This window comes from Bos indicus, chromosome 21, assembly GCF_029378745.1.
Source record: "Bos indicus isolate NIAB-ARS_2022 breed Sahiwal x Tharparkar chromosome 21, NIAB-ARS_B.indTharparkar_mat_pri_1.0, whole genome shotgun sequence".
Taxonomy (NCBI): Eukaryota; Metazoa; Chordata; class Mammalia; order Artiodactyla; family Bovidae; genus Bos; species Bos indicus.
The window spans coordinates 20,422,558-20,445,448 of NC_091780.1; the positions used below are offsets into that span (position 1 = coordinate 20,422,558).

General features: G+C 47.3%; 2 protein-coding genes across 2 annotated transcripts; one reads left to right on the forward strand and one right to left on the reverse strand.

Moving 5' to 3' along the window:
• Positions 1–1,143: 1,143 nt before the first annotated feature.
• On the reverse strand, positions 1,144–1,974 carry LOC139178312 (myeloid-associated differentiation marker-like). The gene has a single exon (XM_070775919.1). The coding sequence runs from the start codon at positions 1,972–1,974 to the stop codon at positions 1,144–1,146; it is 831 nt and encodes a 276-aa protein (XP_070632020.1).
• Position 1,975: 1 nt separating this feature from the next.
• On the forward strand, positions 1,976–22,087 carry LOC139178313 (myeloid-associated differentiation marker-like). The gene is made up of 3 exons (XM_070775920.1): positions 1,976–2,085; positions 18,979–19,043; positions 21,207–22,087. Exons 1-3 carry the CDS (start codon positions 1,976–1,978, stop codon positions 22,085–22,087), a joined length of 1,056 nt encoding a protein of 351 aa, XP_070632021.1.
• Positions 22,088–22,891: the final 804 nt, after the last annotated feature.

Below are 22,891 nucleotides of genomic sequence, written 5' to 3' on the forward strand. Positions count from 1 at the left end.
AACTGGCACACAGAAACTTGTCTGTGCAAAGCACAGTCAAGGAAAGCAAGCATTAATACTCTGACTATTGAAGCAATGATACCCACTCAACCAACCCACCTGCTAATCTAAAAAGGGTTGAAAGGCACTTCCCCCTTAAGAATAAGGCCACACAGTAATTTTTACCTTTGTGATAAAAAAAGAACAGAAACTGTACCGAGTCTAACACCAGCTTCAAGGCTGGCAGTGTCCATGTTCTCCCTGCAGAGGCAGGACCTGCTGTTTTTAGCACTGAGGACGGTGGGTCACATCTCTGCACCTCTGAAATACTCTGGAGTATTGTCTTCAAGAAACTGCAGCTCTTTGCCAGTTCAGTTTTTGATTCCCCAGAGAGCAGTTGGACTGGAAGTCATCTACCCTTCACTAGCTTTAAAATGAGCTCTAGGCAGCAGGTATTTAATGAGTCCACAATATTCTGGAGCCAATCTCAGGTAGGACTGAGCATCAGATAGGGCCTCTGGATCCAAGGTCTCTGCTTTAAGCTTGCAACTCACTGGAGTTATTGACCTCCTGAGTTTTTCTTTTACCTTAAAGAGGAGGGACACTGTATACCACCTTACACAGGGAGAAAGGTGGCCCAATCCCTAGCTACAACCCCCCTCCTCCTCCCTACCAAGCACACATACACACACCAACTAGGGCACCCAGGGGGACAGACACGCTTTGGCAACGAGGCCCCTCCAAAGGCCCAGGGTGTGAACAGTTGCACAGAGGGCTGTGTGCTGTGGAGTCAGCACCTTAGGAAGGGGGAGGGGCGATGGGCAAAGAAGGAAGGAGTCTCAGGTCCTGATGGATCAGAAGAAGGAAGATGGGGGGAGGTGGTCAGGACACAGGAGATGAGAAAACTAAGAATGACCCCAAAAGGGACAAAAAGTATAAAATGAGGAAAAAATGAGAAACAGGCAAAACAGGGTGTGGGCAACCACACAAAACAGGAAGGAGACAAAACAGAGCAGAAGGAGGGAAGGAAACAGAAAGGATAGAGAGATGAGTGGGGCAGGATGAGAGGAGAGAGGGAGCCAGGAAGGAGACGTCAGAGAATGTCAGAGCTCGGTAAAGAAACCTCCAGTGAGAAGAGGGAATCAGGAGCCTCTGGGCAGAGCCTCAGATCCGGGAGGCCGAGATCACCAGGTCAACCATGTAAATCAGCAGGTTGATGGCTGTCAGGGTGGCCACAGCCAGTTGTTGGTCCCAGATGCACACGCTATACCCAGCATTGCAGCTTGCATCTCTGGACCGCTGGGGATTCCCGCCAAACTGCTCATTGAACTGATGGAGAGGCCAGAGGACAGCAGCAGTGGTGTAGAGGAGGACGGAGAGCACAGTCTGCCCAAACACAAAATGGGAGGAGGGTAGACTCTCATCACAATCACACCGATGCCGCAATAAGGATATGACCCCCAGGATGAAGCAAATGGAGTACACGGCCACACACCACACCAGGGCCTGCTGGTGCATGTACAGGAAGGTGTTGCTGATGAAGGCAAGGATGCAACAGGCCACAATGATCTCTAGCTTTTTGAGCAGGCCGATAAAGGAGCAAGACTCACTAGTGTTGACACAGGTCCAGATTGTTTCCATGGCGTAAACCACTGAAGCAATAAAGGAGAACGCAGTGGCGGCGATAGCATGGTTCTGCTGGGTGCCATAACTCAACAGCTGAAGATGGATGATGGGGTACATGATGGAAGCTGAGAGGCAGGCGAGGGCAGAGAAGCAGGTATAGGTGATGAGAAAGTTGTCCCAGGACAAAGAAAATTGCTCCTGGAGTTCACATACCTCAACTAGGACAATAAAGTGATTCACGACGAAGCAGAAGCACCAGATGAACATGGACCAGTTGCTTACGTCTGCTCTCCAGGCTTTCTCACTGGCCACCAGGGATAAGGCCACACAAGTGGAGAGCAGCTGCAGCAGGCGGAAGAAGTAGCCCATGATGGTCACAGAGCCCAGGCCTGAGGACGATCACGCGGTCATGTGGATCACTGACATCAGGATGGCTGTGGTCTTCTTGAAGGAGCTCAGGAGGTGGATTGAGTCAGACAAGTAGAAAAAGTTCAGGGTTCAGTGTCAGCTGAGGCTCAGGATCTGCAGAGTTGAAACCAACGGCCCAGACACTTGGGTAACAGCACAGCTGCTCCAGAATGGTTCTCCCCACCCATCACCCTTGACTTTGCCACAAGACTTGTCTTATCCCAAAGCTCACAGCTAGCTTGGGTCTGGCATCAAACCATGGACATTACTTATCTCTTTGAACTTTTTGCCATTACTGTCAGAGACACGGGGTAGGATGGTCCTTATCTATAATCCTAACCTTCAAAGCTGTGAAATATGCAAAAGAGTTTTAAAAATTTGTTTGGTAATAACATTTGACCTGAATGAACATGAGACAAGTTATGATCTTTATTTATTTCACTTACTGTTAAACTTCAAAAAGTCAGTTGCAGAAATGTTACTATGCTTGATCACAAGGTGCTTTCAGACCCCAGAGTGGTGTGATGTCATATACAGCAGATGCACCATGTCACCTGTCTGAAGCAGAAAAATTCTGAATTCTGGAGAAGATCTGACCCCCAAGTTTTCAGAATAGCAATTGTACATTGTACTGCTTACCATTTGACAAAAGAGAAAATAAGGCTCAGGGAACCAAATGTCTACCACGAGGTTCCATGGATAGGAGTGGGAACTCAGGTAACAATGCCAAAGCTGTGGCTTTGAGCATTTGGCTGTACAGCCCACATGTCAGCAGGGCCTGTGGGTGGGAGCCCAGGACCAAAGCTCGGGACTCTGGGACTCAGAACACCCCTTTAGGGCCACAGCCTCCTTCCACAGCAACCTGAAGACATATGTGTCCCGGCCCCTCCTGCCTGCAGCATCACTAGAAGGAGCTGCCATCTGAGGGGAAACAGACCCACCCAGAAGCTTCAGGGGTGAACTGGGAGGAGCCATGGGATGAGAGCAAGGCCGTGGGGACAAGATGACATGGGAAGCAGGGACTGTTGTGAATCCTCTCCGCCAGCATGACTCCAAGGTGAAGTGTGTTGGAGGAATCACAGAGTAAATTGACATAATGTTTGGCTCTTAAGCTCCAAATCTGCCATCCAGCTGGGAGTCTGGAAAGATCTAGGAGTAGTCCTACCTGTGAGGATTCTCCTGGCCTGTGAGACTAGTTAGCAGCTTCCAAGCTGGGAATAAGGGATTGGAAATGAACAAGGATGCTGTGACTGATGCTGATGTGGAGCCTTTCAGGGCATCCCAGGGAGGGGGTGGGGATGGACGGATGATCAGCCCCCTTTTAAGGGAAGGAGCTGAAATAGGAGGCACCTACAGGACCCCTGGGAGGGGGCAGCCCTGAGGATGCTGGGACTGGGGTGGGGGTGAGGGTCAGAGTGGGGATGACTGGGGGTATCCCAGGGTCCCAGGGGCCCTGAGGCAGCCCAGTAGGGGTCTTCTGACCCAGAAGGGATGCAGGCATGGAGCCAACCTTCCCATGGAGGAGGGGCCTGGACTGGAACAGAGAGAGGAGAACAGGGACCTGAAGAGGTTTCAGAGCTGTGACAGGGACACATGGCCAGAGTGGCAGGGACCCTGGAAACCATGGAATTGCCCAGGCCACCTGCCCAAGACAGTCCCTCCAGCCAGGGCTGCAGTCCTGCTCACATAGGGGCTCCTCCAGGATCCAGTGTGTCGGGGGAGTGAGGCCCCTCCCAGCTGTCCCCCTCAGGGACAGCTGCCCTGTTTCCAAGGGCCTATTTGCTGAGAGGCCCCCAGAGCTGAAGGGCCAGCAGTCTGAGCCCCAGCCAGCTTCCTGCCATCAGGGCCCTGTCACCTTTGCTGATAATAAACCCCGGGACAGGCTGAGGCTGGAAAGAGAAACACAAAGCTAAGCCCAAGAACCTTCCTGGACTCACAAAGATCCTTGAGCCCCAATTGTCAGTGGAACCCTGGAACCTGCTGGCCTCCCAGTGGGCCATGAGAGAGGCTGGGATGTCACTCTGACTGTTCCTGAATTTGTTCCCAATTTACTGTTAAAATGACTCTGCGATTTACACCTAAGTCTAAATAATAACTTTGGATCCACTTAACACTACAGAAGCAGAGCTTGGAGAAGGACAGGATGAGGTTCCTGCTGTGTGATCCTGGGTAAAGCCTGTGCCCTCTCTGGGCCTCAGTTCCCCCACTTAGAAAGCAGCAGCTTTACCTGAGTCTCCCAGAAGCCCCTCCTCCACTCTAGTCTGTGAGCCTGGACATGGTGCCCCCATCAGAGCACAGCCTGGATGTGGCTGAGCTCTGCCTGCCCGGCAGCCAGGCATGTGGACTGGAAGACAGTGAGCCGAGAAAGTCATGGCCGGGACAGAGGAAGGAGGAGGAGGTGCCGGAAGGGCAAAGAAGGAGGAGGGGAGATGGACATCAGAGTTACAAGGAGGCTGTGGGGCCTGGAGGAGACACTTTAGAGCTGCATGATCCTGGGCAAGTTATTCATCAGAGCTTCAGTTTCTTCATCTGTGCAATGGGCTTAATACCTGATTTGTGTCAGTTAAATGAATAAAAGCATGTGAAAGGCTCCTCAGAGGGTCTGAAACAAAACACAGTCATGCCAGCTACCTGTCTCCGCCCCCCTCACAGAGGACCCAGAAGGCCCTGGCCTCACTCTGGACATGAGTACACGCAAGCTTGATTTGCTCTAGATCGGGGGTTACAAATTGGTTTGTACTGAAGGTGGTCCCCTGATGTGTTTAGTTTTCCCTCACAGTGTTTTCTGGAAGAAATGGTGTGGAATAAGTATTGTTTCTTCGCTAAGGGTTTGGAAGCTGCAGTGTTTTAATTTCACACGAAACTCCAGATTTCCTGCTCCTTTAGAAACCTCAGGAGATCTGGTATCACTGGGCTATGTTCCCTTGGTGGGGGACTGACTGGAGATGAGCAGCGGCTATGCCCTCTATATTGTTTTCCATTTATATCTTTGTGTTGCTGCTGCTGCTGCTAAGTCGCTTCAGTCGTGTCTGACTCTGTGCGGCCCCATAGACGGCAGCCCACCAGACTTCCCCGCCCCTGGGATTCTCCAGGCAAGAACACTGGAGTGGGTTGCCATTTCCTTCTCCAATGCATGAAAGTGAAAAGTGAAAGTGAAGTCGTGTCCGACTCTTAGTGACCCCATGGACTGCAGCCTACCAGGTTCCTCTGTCCATGGATTTTCCAGGCAAGAGTACTAGAGTGGGCTGCTATTGTCTTCTCCAATATCTTTGTGTAGTTTCCTATATTTTCTTCTTCTTATGTATAGTTGACATAAAGCAGGACTATAAATTATCTCAACATGTGCTGAGTTTCCCCTCTTCAGCGTGGCCAGGCTTCCTGCCTGCTCACAGGAGCGTCCACCCCTCCATCCAGGAAACATCCATGTTCTCAACCTCATGTGAAGCCTTCAGCACATTTCACATGCTCTGATATCATATGTAGACCTGTGTGTACATACATGCACATGTGTTTGTAGGGTGTATCTGTATCTTTTTTCTGTTTTATAAGCATGAGACTGTGTCATGCACACAGCATCTTGCTTTTCCACCACCGCTGACACATGCAGCTGGTCCTCTCCGTGGGCCCTAGTCCTCTCCATCTTCTTTACTTATTTCCTTCCCTCTTGGCTCCTGTGGGCGTTTGCACTGATCTCCTTTCTCTAGATCAGTGGACCCTCCCCTGCAAGTCTCAGACACTGCGGATGTTAGGGGAAGCACACTGATTGAAACCGCCCACCTTGGCCAGGCACCATAGTAACCATTTGCATGAGTTGTTTTATGACAGGAGATCCTGATAAGGAATAGGGAACTAATAAGCCACCGCCAACCAGAAGAGTTCAGGAAAGGTCAAAAGGAGACACCGCGTGTCCGTCCACTTCCCAGAATCCCTCTCGCTAGCATCCATCTTGGCTGAGCAATGTGTGCGCCACCAGGAAAGACTCTGAATTAGAATGATTGGCCAAAGACCATCCGGAAACTAATCCCATCACAATAAAACCCGAGACTTCGAGCCACGCGGCAGAGCTGTTCTCCTGGTTTCCCTTACCCTACTCCTCTCCACCTGGTGCCCTTTCCCAATAAAATCCCTTGCTTTGTCAGCACATGTATCTCCTCGGACAATTCATTTCCAAGTGTTAGACAAGAGCCCAGTTTCGGGCCCTGGAAGGGGTCCCCCTTCCTGCAACAGGGACACAGGATATGACAAGGGAGTTCTGGGAACCTCACTGTATGACCCTCTCAAAGGCGACAATTTAAGCTCTGCAAGGGTGCCTTGCTGTTGTATTTTCCAATATTTGGATTAAACCCTTTTCAGAGAGTGGACCATGATCTGGAGTGACCATCCTGAGGAAATGAGGGGCTCCTGAACCAGGGCTGTGCTGGGGGAGAGGCACTTCTCACAGTAAGCAGGAGAAGCCAGGGTGGGTGTTCTGAGCAATGTTTATGATGGAGAGAGACAGAGACAGACACACACAAGAGAGAAGACTCTGGCAGGGACAGGCATTCACAGCCTTCAGTTCAGTTCAGTCGCTCAGTCATGTCCGACTCTTTTCGACACCATGAATCACAGCATTCCAGGCCTCCCTGTCCATTACCAACGTCTGGAGTTCACTCAAACTCATGTCCATCGAGTCAATGATGCCATTCAGCCATCTCATCTTCTGTCGTCCCCTTCTCCTCCTGCCCCCAAATCCCTCCCAGCACCACAGTCTTTTCCAATGGGTCAACTCTTCACATGAGGTGGCCAAAGTACTGGAGTTTCAGCTTCAGCATCATTCCTTCCAAAGAAATCCCAGGGCTGATCTCCTTCAGAATGGACTGGTTGGATCTCCTTGCAGTCCAAGGGACTCTCAAGAGTCTTCTCCAACACCACAGTTCAAAAGCATCAATTCTTCAGCGCTCAGCCTTCTTCACAGTCCAACTCTCACATCCATACATGACCACTGGAAAAACCATAGCCTTGACTAGACAGACCTTTGTTGGCAAAGTAATATCTCTGCTTTCCAATATGCTATCTAGGTTGGTCATAACTTTTCTTACAAGGAGTAAGCATCTTTTAATTTCATGGCTGCAGTCACCATCTGCAGTGAGTTTGGAGCCCCAAAAAATAAAGTCTGACACTGTTTCCACTGTTTCCCCATCTATTTCCCATGAAGTGATGGGACCAGATGCCATGATCTTTGTTTTCTGAATGTTGAGCTTTAAGCCAACTCTTTCACTCTCCTCTTTCACTTTCATCAAGAGGCTTTTTAGTTCCTCTTTACTTTCTGCCATAGGGGTGGTGTCAGCTGCATATCTGAGGTTATTGATATTTCTCCTGGCAATCTTGATTCCAGCTTGTGCTTCTTCCAGCCCAGCGTTTCTCATGATGTACTCTGCATATAAGTTAAATAAGCAGGGTGACAATATACAGCCTTGACATACTCCTTTTCCTATTTGGAACCAGTCTGTTGTTCCATGTCCAGTTCTAACTGTTGCTTCCTGACCTGCATACAGATTTCTCAAGAGGCAGGTCAGGTGGTCTGGTATTCCCATCTCTTGAAGAATTTTCCACAGTTTATTGTGATCCACACAGTCAAAAGCTTTGGCATAGTCAATAAAGCAGAAATAGATGTTTTTCTGGAACTCTCTTGCTTTTTTGATGATCCAGCAAATGTTGGCAAATTGGTCTCTGGTTCCTCTGCGTTTTCTAAAACCAGCTTGAACATCTGGAAGTTTACGGTTCATGTATTGCTGAAGCCTGGCTAGGAGAATTTTGAGCATTACCTTACTAGCGTGTGAGATGAGTGCAATTGTGCGATAGTTTGACCATTCTTTGGCATTGCCTTTCTTTGGGATTGGAATGAAAACTGACCTTTTCCAGTCCTGTGGCCACTGCTGAGTTTTCCAAATTTGCTGGTATATTGAGTGCAGCACTTTCACAGCATTATCTTTCAGGATTTGAAATAGCTCAACTGGAATTCCATCACCTCCACTAGCTGTGTTCGTAGTGATGCTTTCTAAAGCCCACTTGACTTCACATTCCAGGATATCTGGCTCTAGGTTAGTGATCACACCATCTTGATTATCTGGTTCATGAAGATCTTTTTTGTACAGTTCTTCTGTGTATTCTTGCCACCTCTTCTTAATATCTTCTGCTTCTGTTAGGTCCATACCATTTCTGTACTTTATGGAGCCCATCTTTGCATGAAATGTTCCCTGGGTATCTCTAATTTTCTTGAAGAGATCCCTAGTCTTTCCCATTCTATTATTTTCCTGTATTTCTTTGCATTGATCGCTGAGGAAGGCTTTCTGATCTCTTCTTGCTATTCTTTGGAACTCTGCATTCAGATGTTTATATCGTTCCTTTTCTCCTTTGTTTTTTGCTTCTCTTCTTTTCACAGCTATTTGTAAGGCCTCCCCAGATAGCCATTTTGCTTTTTTGCATTTCTTTTCTATGGGAATGGTCTTGATCCCTGTCTTCTGTACAGTGTCATGAACCTCATTCCATAGTTCATCAGGCACTCTATCAGATCTAGTCCCTTAAATCTATTTCTCACATCCACTGTATAATCATAAGGGATTTGATTTAGGTCATTCCTAAATGGTCTAGTGGTTTTCCCTACTTTCTTCAATTTAAGTCTGAATTTGGCAATAAGGAGTTCATGATCTGAGCCACAGTCAGCTCCTGGTCTTATTTTTGTTGACTGTATAGAGCTTCTCCATCTTTGGCTGCAAAGAATATAATCAATCTGATTTCAATGTTGACCACCTGGTGATGTCCATGTGTAGAGTCTTCTCTTGTGTTGTTGGAAGAGGGTGTTTGCTATGACCAGTGCATTTTCTTGGCAAAACTCTATTAGTCTTTGCCCTGCTTCATTCCATATTCCAAGGCCAAATTTGCCTATTACTCCACGTGTTTCTTGACTTCCTACTTTTGCATTCCAGTCCCCTATAATGAAAAGGACATCTTTTTTGGGTGTTAGTTCTAAAAGGTCTTGTAGGTCTTCATAGAACCGTCAACTTCAGCTTCTTCAGCGTTACTGGCTGGGGCATAGACTTGGATTACTGTGATATTGAATGGTTTGCCTTGGAAACAAACAGAGATCATTCTGTCGTTTTTGAGATTGCATCCAAGTACTGCATTTTGAACTCTTTTGTTGCCATGATGTCTACTCCATTTCTTCTGAGGGATTCCTGCCCACAGTAGTAGATATAATGGTCATCTGAGTTAAATTCACCCATTCCAGTCCATTTTAGTTCGCTGATTCCTAGAATGTCGACGTGCACTCGTGCCATCTCCTGTTTGACCACTTCCAATTTGCCTTGATTCATGGACCTGACATTCCAGGTTCCTATGCAATATTGCTCTTTACAGCATTGGACCTTGCTTCTATCACCAGTCACATCCACAACTGGGTATTGTTTTTGCTTTGGCTCCATCCCTTCTTTCTTTCTGGAGTTATTTCTCCACTGATCTCCAGTAGCATATTGGGCACCTACTGACCTGGGGAGTTCCTCTTTCAATATCCTATTATTTTGCCTTTTCATACTGTTCATGGGGTTCTCAAGGCAAGAATACTGAAGTGGTTTGCCATTCCCTTCTCCAGTGGACCACATTCTGTCAGAACTCTCCACCATGACCCATCTGTCTTTGGTGGCCCCACCAGCCACCAGCATGGCTTAGTTTCATTGAGTTAGACAAGGCTGTGGTCCTAGTGTGATTAGATTGACTAGTTTTCTGTGAGTATGGTTCCAGCGTGTCTTCCCTCTGATGCCCTCTTGCAACACCTACCATTTTACTTGGGTTTCTCTTACCTTGGACGTGGGGTATCTCTTCGTGGCTGCTCCAGCAAAGCGCAGCCACTGCTCCTTATCTTCACCACATTAAGCATTTGGGACTCAGTAGAAAGCCATTGTTGAGAGGTAAACAGGGGACTAACATTCACTTACAGAGAAGCCTCTGGGAATTCTTCCCAGATAAGAAAGAGACAAATATACAATGAGAGGGTTTCAAAAAGTGAGAGTCTTGTGGTGCCCAAGACTGTGAATGCCTGTCCCTGCCAGACTCTACTCTCTCTCTCCCATAAACTGCTCAGTCCTCTCTGCCCCTGGCTTCTCCTGTGAGAAGTACCCCTCCCCTGTCAGAGCCCTAGTTCAGAAGCCCCTCAGGGTGCAAACCCTAGACCAAAATCAACTCTCTGAAAAGAGTTCGATCCAAATAGCAGAGAATATAGCAGCACTTCACCTTCCTCAAAGGCTTCAATAGTCACCTTCTGAGGATCCTGCAATGGGGGTCCCAGAACTCCTGAGTCATAGAAAGAAAAGGGGACCACGAAGATGAGTGTGGGCATCATTGTCAGGACTCAGACTCCTTGGTCTGCCTCCAGAGGACTCTCTCGTCTATCTGGGGACCTCCGGCATTTGAGGGGGGCACCAATGGGGGAGCCCTGAGTATGAACCAGGAACCCATAGTGCAGGAATCACCTGACTTACTGCTGCAAGGCCACTTCTTACCCTGAAGCCATGAGTCCACTGATGTCCTGAGATGGATTTTAGGAGGTCTATATAGCCCTGTAAGTGAATATAGTATTTCCAGGGTATGTGCATGCATATTTCTGCGATAGTCATATTCTCAAAGGGAGTTGTGTGCTGGAAAAGCTGAAAAGTTTCCAAGGGGCTTTCTTGTATCTTCCAAAGAAGTAGAGTTTCCTAATATTGTGTACCAAACAGAGTAAGTGAGGAAGCATGGAGCTGAGGTTCTCTCTGGGCTGTCTGTCTGGAACAGTGACCTCTGTTGTCATCAGTAGAAGCATGTTCAGAAATATTTGGTAGCCTTTCTGAGCATTTAATTTCCCTAGCTTGTTTCCTTCCCAAACCACAGCATCAGAGTATCCCTGGATTGAATTGAAACGTCATATCCTTTGACAACATCTCCCCATTTCCCCACCACCTTGTCCCTGGTAACCATTGTTCTACATTCTGCCTCTGTTAATCTGACTTTTTTAGATTCCACACATAAGTGAGATTTCGCTAGCTTTTCTGTATCTCTCTTTCCACTTAGTGTAACGTCCTCCAGGTTTATCTCTGCTGCTGCTAATGTCAGAATCTCTTTCCTTCTTTAGGGCTGAATAGTATTCTGCATATGTTTCTTATTCTATTCACCCACTGATGTACACTCAGGATGTTTTCATATTACCATGCTCTTTAATATCAGGTAATATGAAAGGGCAAAAACTGAAATTGGACATTTGTAAAAACAGAATGTTTACAGATTGTTATAAAATGTTCCATTACTTAAAACATTATCAAAATGTGGCATATGCATGTCTTGATACTGCATATTTGTAAAATGTTATCAAACACTTTACAGAATGAGAGGACACCTTAATTTTCATTTTCACTCAAAAGAAAATCCATGCACAAAAAATTCATGGGTTCAGAATCTATTTCTTTCAATTAAAGTTTAATTATAATAAACAGTAATAAGAAATTATAGTGTTACAGAGTAATTATTGATACTGTCTACTAAAAAAACACTGAAGATAGTTTTTAAAACAGGTCAGCATTTACCTTGCTTTGGGAAGTAGCTAAAAAATAAACCCTGAGCTTGATGAAGTTACTATAAAATCTCTTTATCTTACCCTATTATAGTCCTATGAGACTGCTTTCCGTACAATGGATATTGGTGAAGCAAAACACAGAAGCCATTTACTCACATTTGTCTCCTGTGACTAACATTGTCATCAATCCAAAACAAATATATTAGATTTTTGTTCAAAATGTGTGTTTTGGGGATTAATATGGGGAATGAAAAATTTCAAATTTGAAAGAACAGTGAATACCCATACATTCATTATCTAGTTCTTCAATAAATATATGTACTTACTCCATCACATATCTCTCTACTTACCCATTTCTCTTTCCATCCACTAATATATCTTTTTAAGAATGTACTAAAGTAAGCTTCAAATGTGCTTCACCAGCCCTGAGTACTTCAGCATTGCTAGCATTAACTGGGGTTCAGCATTTGTTTATGGTTCTTTTTTATTCCTTTGGGTAAATTTTATATACAACGACAGGCACAAATCTTAAGGGCGTCGTTCGATGAGTTTTGGCAAATGCAAACAGCTATGTGTTGCAAACAGTTAAAATAAAAGCAATAAATACACCTCAGAGGGTTTCCTCATACCCTTCTAAGTATATCCATGTCCCCCACCCAAGAGGGAACTGCTTCTGACTTTTTCCCCTCATAGGTTCAGTTCGGTTCAGTTCAGTCGCGTCCAGCTCTTTGCGACCCCATGGCCCGAAGCACACCATGCAGCACGCCCTCATAGATTACTTGAACCTATTTCAGCATCTGCAGTGGATACTCTTTTGTGCCTGGCTTCTTTCACTCGGCATCCAGTGTTTGAGATGCATCCATGTTTATGTAGATACATGGTTCATTCGTTTGTATTGTGGGTGATATCTAATTTTGAATGTCTTTGTTGTTTAGTTGTGTCCGACTCTTTGGCAACCCCCATGAACTCTGGCCCACCGAGTTCCTCTGTCCATGGGGTTTCCCAGGCAAGAATACTGGAGTGAATTGCCATTCCCCTGTCCAAAGGATCTTCCCAGACCAGGAATCAAACCCGTACCTTCTGCAAGCATCTTCTGCATTGCAGGTGAATTCTTTCCTGATGAGCCACCAGGCAAACCTCCCTTGAACAGATTACTGTTTGTTCATCCCCCAGTTAATTGACGTATTGTTTGCTTCCAGTGTGGGATTATTATGGGAAAGCTGTGGTCAACATTCTCATACAAGTCTTATAGAGTCAACTTTCATTTCTGTTGAGAAAATACTTATGTGTGAAATTGCCGGATCATGGGGTAGTTTATGTTTAGTTGTATAAGAAACTGTCAGACCCTTGAGTGTAGCTTTTACACGCCCACAGTTACTCACGCATGTTCCAGTTGCTTCACACGACCACTATACTGTGTTGCTTCTTCACTGACCTCCATTTCATTTTCCCCCTAACAACTAGAGGCACACTTTCAGTGTGGGCATCTGACTGAGTGGCCCAACCGCAGAAAATACCAGTGAGGCATCTTCACTTACAGCTAAAATTCAACTTATTTCTACAGCGTTCAGGCCCATCCAACACCTCTGTTACTCCCCACCTCACTTGTGATGTAATCAGATAAGATGCAGGACAATGTAATGACCTGTCCACAATCTCTACTTCCTAGAGGACCAAGGTTGAGAAGTATCAGTCTGGGAGCAATGAGAGATGGAGCTGGTGGGATCCAGGAAGTCTTCCTAGAGGAGGTGATTTGGGATCAAGGACAAGTTAGAATTAGCAAGACAGATGAGAGGAAGGATTTGTATGATTAGATGCTTTACTCAAGGGTCTCTGAATCTTCAGTGGCAGAGCTGATGTGACTATTGATTGGATGTTTGAGAGAAAGAGAAATGGAGAATTGAACCTGGCCAACTGGAGGCTGGTCTATATGCCCACTTGGGCCAGGAATGAGACTTTGGAGTGGTGCAAGGTAAGGAGCTGGAGCTGAGACACTTCCCTAAAGCCAGGACCACGTGGCCTGCAGCCTAGGAGCAAAGGGTAGACAAGGAAAACCCACCCTTCAGCAAGAGGAAAGTCAAGGCTGATATCTACCTCCACGGGAGAAATAAAAATGTCGTCTTTACTTCTTGTGTGTTGAGCCCATATATGCATGATTTCTGAGGTCCAAAAACTCCAACCTGGAAATTAACACAGTTGGTGCCCAAAAGGAGATTGGCCTGGAGGGTCCTGAGCAGCAACAAATGCAGTTATTCTGGGTGAAGCTCCCAACCCAGGCAGCAGGATCCTCCCAGGAAAAGGGGGTCCTGTAAAACGGGGCTCACAGATTAATGACAAGGTACATGAGGGATCGACCCACTGTGAGTCACAAGAAGTTCAGTGAACAAACACCAATCTAAAAGATAAAGCAAATAAATACACTTAATGCGATAAACACGTTAGAAAAAGACACCATGAAATAAGGACAGGAAGATATGAGAGAGAACCTTAATGGCTGCAGAATATCCCCAATTCATGTCTACCTCAGAATGTGATGCTATTTAGAAGTATGGTCTTTGCAGACATATTTAGTTAAGGGTTTAGGGATGAAATCATCCTGGATGGAGTGTTGGCCCACGGTCCAGTGACAGGTGTCTTTGTAAGAGAAAGGACAGAGAGGGTTGCACACACAGAACTGAGCGAAGATGAGCACATGAAGGTGGAGCCAGAGATAGAATTAAGTGGCCACAAGCTAAGGGGCCTCCAGAAGCTGAAGGAGGCAAGGATGGACCCTATTGGAGCATCACAGACATCACAGCCTTGCTGACACCTTAATTCCACACTTTGGGCCTCCAGGATTGTGAGAAGAATAAACCTCTGTTATTTTAAGCCACCTAACTTGTGGAGAAGGCAATGGCACCCCACTCCAGTACTTTTGCCTAGAAAATCCCATGGACGGAGGAGCCTGGTAGGCTGCAGTCCACGGGGTCGCTAGAGTCTGACACGACTGAGTGACTTCACTTTCACTTTTCACTTTCATGTATTGGAGAAGGAAATGGCAACCCACTCCAGCGTTCTTGCCTGGAGAATCCCGGGTATGTGGGAGCCTGGGGGGCTGCCGTCTCTGGGGTCGCACAGAGTCGGACACGACTGAAGCAACTGAGCAGCAACTTGTGCTAACTTGTTGCAGTAGCCCTAGGAAACCAAAAAGTTTCCAGAAAGGAAGAAAAGAGTCTTTCTCATATTTTTAAAAAGTTCACAGAGAGGATTGCCAACCGGTGGTCACATAGATCCCAGGACCCCTTGTCATATCTTGTGTCCCCCAGTGTCTGAGACTCACAGGGGAGGATCCACCAGTCTAGAGAAGGGTGGTCAGTCCAAATGCCCACAGGAGCCAGGAGCGAAGGAAAGTAAGAGGATTAAGGCCCCTGGGGAGGACCACTTGCACTTGTCAGGGCTGGTGAAAAAGCAAGATGCCCTGTTCATGACATGATCTCATGTTTATAAAATTGCAACAACAATAACAAAAAATCTACAGCTATGTATCACAAAACATGTGCATATACGTATGCATATGTATACTCAGTCATTGAGTCTTCTTGGACTCTTTGCAACCACATGGACTGTAACTCACCAGGCTCCTCTATCCATGAAATTTTACCAGGCAAGAATTTTGGAATAGGTTGCCTTCTCCAGGGGATATTCACAACTCAGGGATGGAACCCATATCTCTTGCATTGCAGGCGGATTCTTTACCACTAGAGCCACTTGGGAAGCTGCATGTGTACACACATGTCTAAATATGATTTCAGGGCATGTGAAATGTGCTGAAGGCTGTACAAGAGGTGGAGAACATAGATGCTTCCTGGATGGAGGGGTGATGCTCCTCTGAGCAGTCAGGAAGTCTGGCCACGCCCAAGAGGGGAAACCGGGACAAGGGAGATGATTATAGTCTTGCTTTATGTCAGTTATATATGAGAAGAAGAAAATATAAAAAACTAAACAAATATAAGAATGAAAAACAATATAAAGTAAAGGAGCATCTGCTCAGCTCCACCCCTCCCCCGCAAGGCAAAACAGCCCATTGACAGCAGATCTCCTGAGGCTTCAAGTTCAGTTCAATTCAGTCGCTCAGTCATGTCTGACTCTTTGTGACTCCATGGACTGCAGCACACCAGGCTTCCCTGTTCATCACCAACTCCCGGAGTTTGCTCAAACTCATGTCCGTCGAGGCGGTGATGCCATCCAATGATCTCATCCTCTGTCATCCCCTTCTCTTCTTGCCTTCAATCTTTCCCAGCATCAGGGTCTTTTCAAATTAGTCAACCCTTCTCATCAGGTGGCCAAAGTATTGGAGTTTCAGCTTCAGTATCAGTCCTTCCAATGAATATTCAGGACTGATTTCCTTTAGGATGGACTGGTTGGATCTCCTTGCAGTCCAAGGGACTCTCAAGAGTCTTCTCCAACACCACACTTCAAAAGCATTCATTCTTTGGCAGTCAGCTTTCTTTATGGTCCAACTCTCACGTCCATACATGCCTACTGGAAAAACCATAGATTTGACTAGATGGACCTTTGTTGACAAAGTAATGTCTCTGCTTTTTTAATATGCTGTCTAGGTTGGTCATAGCTTTTCTTCCAAGGAGCAAGTGTCTTTTAATTTCATGGCTGCAGTCACCATCTGCAGTGATTTTGGAGCCCAAGAAAATAAAATCTGTCCCTGTTTCTATATTTTCCCAGTCTATTTGCCATGAAGTGATGGGACCAGATGCCATGATCTTTGTTTTTTGAATGTTGAGTTTTAAGCCAGCCTTTTCACCGTCTTCTTACACTTTCATCAAGAGGCTCTTTAGTTCCTCTTCACTTTCTGTTGGTTTTCTTCACTTTCACACCACCACATAAGGGTGGTAGCACCTGCATATCTGAGGTTATTGATATTTCTCCTGGCAATCTTGATTCCAGCTTCATCCAGCCCAGCATTTCGCATGATATATTCTGCATATAAGTTAAATAAGCAGGGTGACAATATACAGCCTTGATGTAGTCTTTTCCCAATTTGGAACCAGTTCATTGTTCAATGACAAGTTCTAACTGTTGCTTCTTGACCTGCATACAGATTTCTCAAGAGGCAGGTAAGGTGGTCTGATATTCCCATCTCTTTCAGGATTTTCCAGTTTGTTGTGATCCACAGTCAAAGGTTTTGGCGTAGTCAATGAAGCAGAAGTAGATGTTTTTCTGGAACTCTCTTGCTTTTTCAATGATCCAACAGATGTTGGCAATTTGATCTCTGGTTCCTCTGCCTTTTTAAAATCCAGCCTGAACATCTGGAAGTTCTCGGTTCACATATTGTTGAAACCGGGCTTGGACAATTTTGAGCATTACTTTGATAGCGTGTGAGATGACTGCAATTGTGCAGTAGTTTGAACATTCTTTGGCATTGCCTTTCTTTGGGATTGGAATGAAAACTGACCTTTTTCAGTCCTTTTGGCCACTACTGAGTTTTCCAAATTTGCTGGCATATTGAGTGCAGCACTTTAACAGAATTATCTTTTAGGACTTGAAATAGCTCATCTGGAATTCCATCACCCCCACTAGCTTTATTTGTAGTGATGCTTTCTAAGGCCCACTTGACTTCACATTCCAGGATGTCTGGCTCTATGTGGGTGATCACACCATAATGGTTATCTGGGTCATGAAGATTTTTTTTGTATAGTTTTTCTGTGTATTCTTTCCACCATTTCTTAATATCTTCTGCTTCTGTTAGGTTCATAACATTTCTGTCCTTTATTGTGCCCATCTTTGCATGAAATATTCCCTTGGTATCTCTAATTTTCTTGAAGAGATCTCTAGTCATTCCCATTCTATTATTTTCCTGCATTTCTTTGCAATGATCACTGAGGAAGGCTTTCTTATCTCTCCTTGCTATTTTTTAGATTAATACAAGATGGTAGAGTTGAAGAACTTGTGCTCATCTTCTCCATCAAGAACTCCAATATTGCAACTCGCTGCTAAACAACCATCAACAGGAGAATGTTGGATCCCACCAAAAAAAGATACCCCATACCTAAGGGCAAGGGAGAAACCCCAACAAGACAGTAGGAAGAGCAAAATAACACTTAGAACCAAACCCCATACCCACCAGAGATGCTCAGAGGGCTCAAACAAAACCTTGTGTGCACCAGGACCCAGAGGCCCCACAGAGACTGAACCAGACCTGCCTTTGAGTGTTTGAGTATCTCCTATGGAGGCATGGGTCAGCAGTGCCCTGCTGTGGGGATAGGGGCTCTGGCTGCAGCAGACCTGGGTCATGTAACATGTGGCATAAGCCCTCTTTGGAGGAGGTTGCCATTAATCCCACCATAGAGCTGCCAAGCAGATGACCCACAAACTGCAGAAAAATTATACCAAAGAAATTCTCAAACTGTTAAGAAAGTTCTAGGACCCACAACAGACTTCCCAACCTGGGGATCTGGCAGAGGGACTGAGAACCCCCAGCAAATCTGACTTTGGAGGCCAGTGGGATTTGATTACAGAACTTCTACAGGACTGGGTAAACAGACTCTTGTAGGGCACAAACAGAAACTTGAGGCTTCAAAAGGAGCTGGAAATTGAGTTTTCATGTGAAATAAAAACACTGCAGCTACCAAACACTTAGGGAAGAAATAGTACACATTTTATACATTCTTTTCATGAAAACTCCCTTAAGAGAAACCAAACACATCTCTGGGCCACCTTCAAGACACATAGGTTTGTAGCCCCTGATCTGGAGCAAATCAAGCTTGCATGCACTTGTGTCCAGAGTGGAGCCAGGGCCTTCTGGGTCCTCTGTGGGGGGTGGGGGTGGGGTGGCACAGGTAGTTGGCATGACTGTGTTTTGTTTCAGACCCTCTGAGGAGCCTTTCACATGCTTTTATTCATTTAATTGACACAAATCAGGTATTAAGCCCATTGCACAGACAAGGAAACTGAAGCTCTGATGAATAACTTGCCCAGGATCATCCAGCTCGAAAGTGTCTCCTCCAGGCCCCACAGCCTCCTTGTCATTCTGAGTCTCCATCTCCCCTCCTCCTTCTCTGCCCTTCTGGCACATCCTCCTCCTTCCTCTGTCTCAGCCATGACCTTCCTGGCTCACTGTCTTCCAGTCCACATGCCTGGCTGCTGGGAAGACAGGGCTCAGCCTCATCTAGACTGTGCTCTGATGTAGCACGTGCTATGGAGAGTGGTACCATGTCAGTGCTCACAGATAGACTAGAGGAACTGAGGCCCTGAGAGGGCACAGGCCTTACCCAGGGTCACACAGAAGGAACCCCCATGCCTCTCTTTCCCCAAGGTCTGCTTCTGTGGTGTTAAATGGACCCAAAGTTATTATTTAGCCTTAGGTGTAAATCGCAGGGTCATTTTACCAGTAAATTGGGAACAAATTCAGGAACAGTCATAGTGACACCCCAGCCTGTCTCTCAGCCAGTGTCCCACCCCCACCCCTGGCAGTGCCCACTGAGAGGCCAGCAGGCTCCAGGGCTCCACTGGCAATTGGGGCTCAAGGAGCTTTGGGAGTCCAGGGAGGTTCTCAGGTTTGCTCTGTGTTTCTCTTTCCAGCCTCAGCCTGTCCCAGGGTTTATTATCAGCAAAAGTAACAAGGCCCCTGATGGCAGGAAGCTGCCTGGGGCTCAGGGTGCTGACCCTTCCGCCCTGGGGGCCTCTCAGCAAATAGTCCCTTGGAAACAGGGCAACGGTCCCTGCGGAGGGGGCGGGCTGGGAGGGGCCTCACTCCCCCAACACACTGGACACTGGGGGAGCCCCTGTGTGAGCAGGACTGCAGCCCTGGCTGGCGGGACTGTCTTGGGCAGGTGACCTGGGCAATTCCGTGGTCTCCAGGGTCCCTGCCACTCTGGCCACGTGTCCCTGTCACAGCCCTGAAACCCCTTCAGGCCCCTGTTCTGTCTCAGTTCCAGTCCAGGCCCCTCCTCCATGGGGAAGGTTGGCTCCATGCCTGCATCCCTTCTGGGTCAGAAAACCCCTACTGGGCTGCCTCAGGGCCACTGGGACCCTGGTATCCCCCCAGTCATCTCCACTCTGCCTCCCCCACCCCCACCCCCACCCCAGTCCCGGGAGCATCCTCAGGGCTGTCACCTCCCAGGGGTCCTGCAGGGGCCTCCTCTTTCAGCTCTTGCCCTTAAAAGGGGGCCAAACATCTATCCATCCCCACTGCCTTCCTGGGATGCCCTAAAAGACTCCACATCAGCCTCAGACACAGCATCCTTGTTCATTTCCAATCCCTTCTTCCCAGCTTGGCAGCTGCTAACCAGTCTGCCAGGCCGGGAAACTCCTCATAGGTAGGACTACTCCTAGATCTTTCCAGACTCCTACCTAGATAGCAGCTTTGGAGCTTCAGGGCCCCAAATTATGTTAATTTATTCTGCAGTTCCTTAATGATGTTCTACTTTGGAGTCACACTGGGTGGGGAGTCTCTCCTCCCCAGGGGGGAAGAGTCACATGTGAAGGCAAAATGGGGGGAGCAGATTCAGAACAGTCCCTTCTCCCACGTCATCTTGTCCCCACGGCCTTGCTCTCACCCATGGCTCCTCCCTGCTCACCTCTGAAGCTGCCGTCCTCTGGGTGGGGCTGTGTCCCCTCAGATGGCAACTCCTTCTAGTGATGCTGCAGGGAGGAGAGGCCAGGATACTTCAGATTGTCCCAGGTGTGTCTTCAGATGCTGTGGAAGGAGGCTGTGGCCCTGAAGGTGTGTCCTGGGTCCCGGAGCCTCAGGCTTTGGTCCTGGGCTCCCACCCACAGGCCCTGCTCACATGCAGGGCTTTAGAGCAAAGTGTTCACATCCACAGTTTTGGTATTTTTATCTGGGTTCCCACTTCCTAGTCATGCCACCCAAGGAAGGAACTTGATTCCACAGCCTTAGTTTTCTCATCTGTAAAATGGGGTTAGCAGTAGAATCCACAGTTCCTTTTCTGAAACCCTTGGAGTCAGATCTGCTCCAGACAGGTTAAATAGTACATCTACTCTACATGACATCACACCCCACTGGGGTGTGAACACACCCTATATTCAGACATTAGTGTTTCTGCAACTGAACATTTGAAATTTCACACTAAGTGAATTAAATAGATATCATGAATTGTCTCGTGTCTGTTCAGGTCAAATTTTGTTATCGAACAATTTTTCAAAAATTTGTTTTCAATTTTGAGAGACTCGAAGGGTTTGGATTGCAGATAAGGACCATCCTTCTCTGTGTCTCCATAGATAATGGCACACAGTCAGAGATCCACAATGTTCATGGTTTGAGGCCAGACTCAACCCAGCTCTGAGGTTTGGGATAAGACAAGTATCCTGACAAGGCCAACAGTGATGAGTGGGGAGAACCATTCAGGAGAAGCTGTGCTGTTCCCCAAGCAACCGGGCCATTTGTTCTAACTCCCCAGACCCCGAGCCTCTGCTGTCATAGGTCTCTGAGCCTTTCTAGCTGAATCTCTCTTAATCAACTTCCAGAACTGGATCTTTTTACAGTGGTTACTCAGAAGATCCTGCCACCCCAGTGACTGTGACCTGCCTGACCGTCACGGCACCATGTCCAACTCAGGAGCAGCTCTATACCTGGCCGACTTGGACACCACGTGCCGGTTCCTCCGCCTGCCACAGCTTTTTTCCACCTGCATGTCCTTCTCTCTGGTGGCCGACATGGGCATTCACAGGGGGTACGTAGGTAACTGGTTTATGTCCATCTGGTGCTTCTGTTGTGCGGTGACCCTCATTGTCCTCACAGTTGAGTTACGTAGGTTCCCATCCGAGTTTCCTTTCTTCTGGTACTTATCTAACACCTACGCCTGCTATGCTGCCCTCCTCTGTCTCTCAGCCTCCATCATCTACTCCCTCACCTATGTCCAGTTCCTGCCTTATGGTCCTCACCGGGACCAGGCCATCGCTGTTACTGCGTTCTCCTGCATTGCGTCTGTGTTTTATGCCATGGAAGTAGTCAAAATGTGGGAGCGCTGCAAGATCTACAAGACCTCCTGCTATGTGCTCACCATGCCAGGCCTGCTGAAGGTGCTGGAGACCTTCATGGCCGGCATCATCTTCGCCTTCATCAGCAACACCTCCCTGTACCTGCACCAGCCGGCCCTGGAGTGGTGTGTGGCCGTGTACTCCATCTGCTTCATCCCAGCAGCCCTGGCCATCCTGCTGAACCTGGAACAATGGGAATACAGGCTGCCTGGGCCCTTCCCCCTCTTCCAGCTTGTGCTCAGCCTGCTCTCCGTCCTCCTCTATATCAGTGCTCTGGTCCTCTGGCTGCTCTACCAGTTCAACGAGGAGTTCGGCGGGCATCCTCAGCGGTCTAGTGATGAAGACTGCAAGGACAAGCTCGCCTACGACATGTGCGCCTGGGACCAGCGCCTGGCTGTGGCCATCCTGACAGCTGCCAACCTGCTGGTTTATGTGACCGAACTGGGGTACTGGGCCCGCCAGTTTTCTGTGGAGACTAAGGCTCTGCCCAGGGTCTCCTGATCCCCTCTGCTCATAGGAAGTATCTTTACAGAGTTCTGATGTCCTTTTCTTGGCTCCCTCTCTCCCTCCTCACATCCTTCCCCCTTCATCTCACTCTCTTTTCTGTTTCCTTCTCCCCTTCTCCGTCTTCTTCCTGCTTTCTTTGGTTGCCCACACATTGTTTTGACTTTTTCTCTTGCTGCTCTCATCTTCCCTTCATTTCTTACTTTTTGGCCCTTTTCTGGTCATCCTTGGTTTTCTCATCTCCTGTGTCCTGACCACCTCTCCCCATCTTCCTTCTTCTGATCCATCAGGACCTGAGACTCCTTCCTTCTCTGCCCACTGCCCCCTCCCACCTCCTGAGGTGCTGACTCCACAGCACACAGCCCTCTGTGCAGCTGTTTACACCCTGGGCCTCTGAAGGGGCCTCATTGCCAAAGTGTGTCTGTCCCCCTGGGGGTGCCTTAGTTGGTGTGTGTGGATTTGTGATTGAGGTAGTTAGTTAGGTATTAGACCCCTATTCTCACAGTGGATGAATGGTGCATCTCCCTTTTACTTAAAAGAAAAAAATCTCTGGAGGTCAACAATTTCCAGTGGCAGAAATCGTAGAGACCCTGGATCCTTACGTCCCATCTGATTCTCATCCTTGCAAGAGATTGGTTGAATTTTTTCAGGGTCACTAAACACCCATCACCCAGAGGGACTCTTAGAGAAAGCAAGGGATGAATGCCCTCTCTGAGGAATCAAAAAAAGAAGCTGAGAACAAATAATTTCACAATTTGTATGGAAATACAAAAAACCTCGAATAGCCAAAGCGATCTTGAG

What these genes read in the sequence shown, in the direction of transcription:
- LOC139178312 (XM_070775919.1), bottom strand. Translation starts at nt 1,974, where the DNA reads ATGGGCTACTTCTTCCGCCTGCTGCAGCTGCTCTCCACTTGTGTGGCC.
- LOC139178313 (XM_070775920.1), top strand. Translation starts at nt 1,976, where the DNA reads ATGGTCACAGAGCCCAGGCCTGAGGACGATCACGCGGTCATGTGGATC. An exon ending in AGGTGGATTGAGTCAGACAA is followed by an intron (nt 2,086 to 18,978) that starts GTAGAAAAAGTT and finishes TCATTTTACCAG; the next exon opens with TAAATTGGGAACAAATTCAG. An exon ending in TGTCTCTCAGCCAGTGTCCC is followed by an intron (nt 19,044 to 21,206) that starts ACCCCCACCCCT and finishes CCACGTGCCGGT; the next exon opens with TCCTCCGCCTGCCACAGCTT.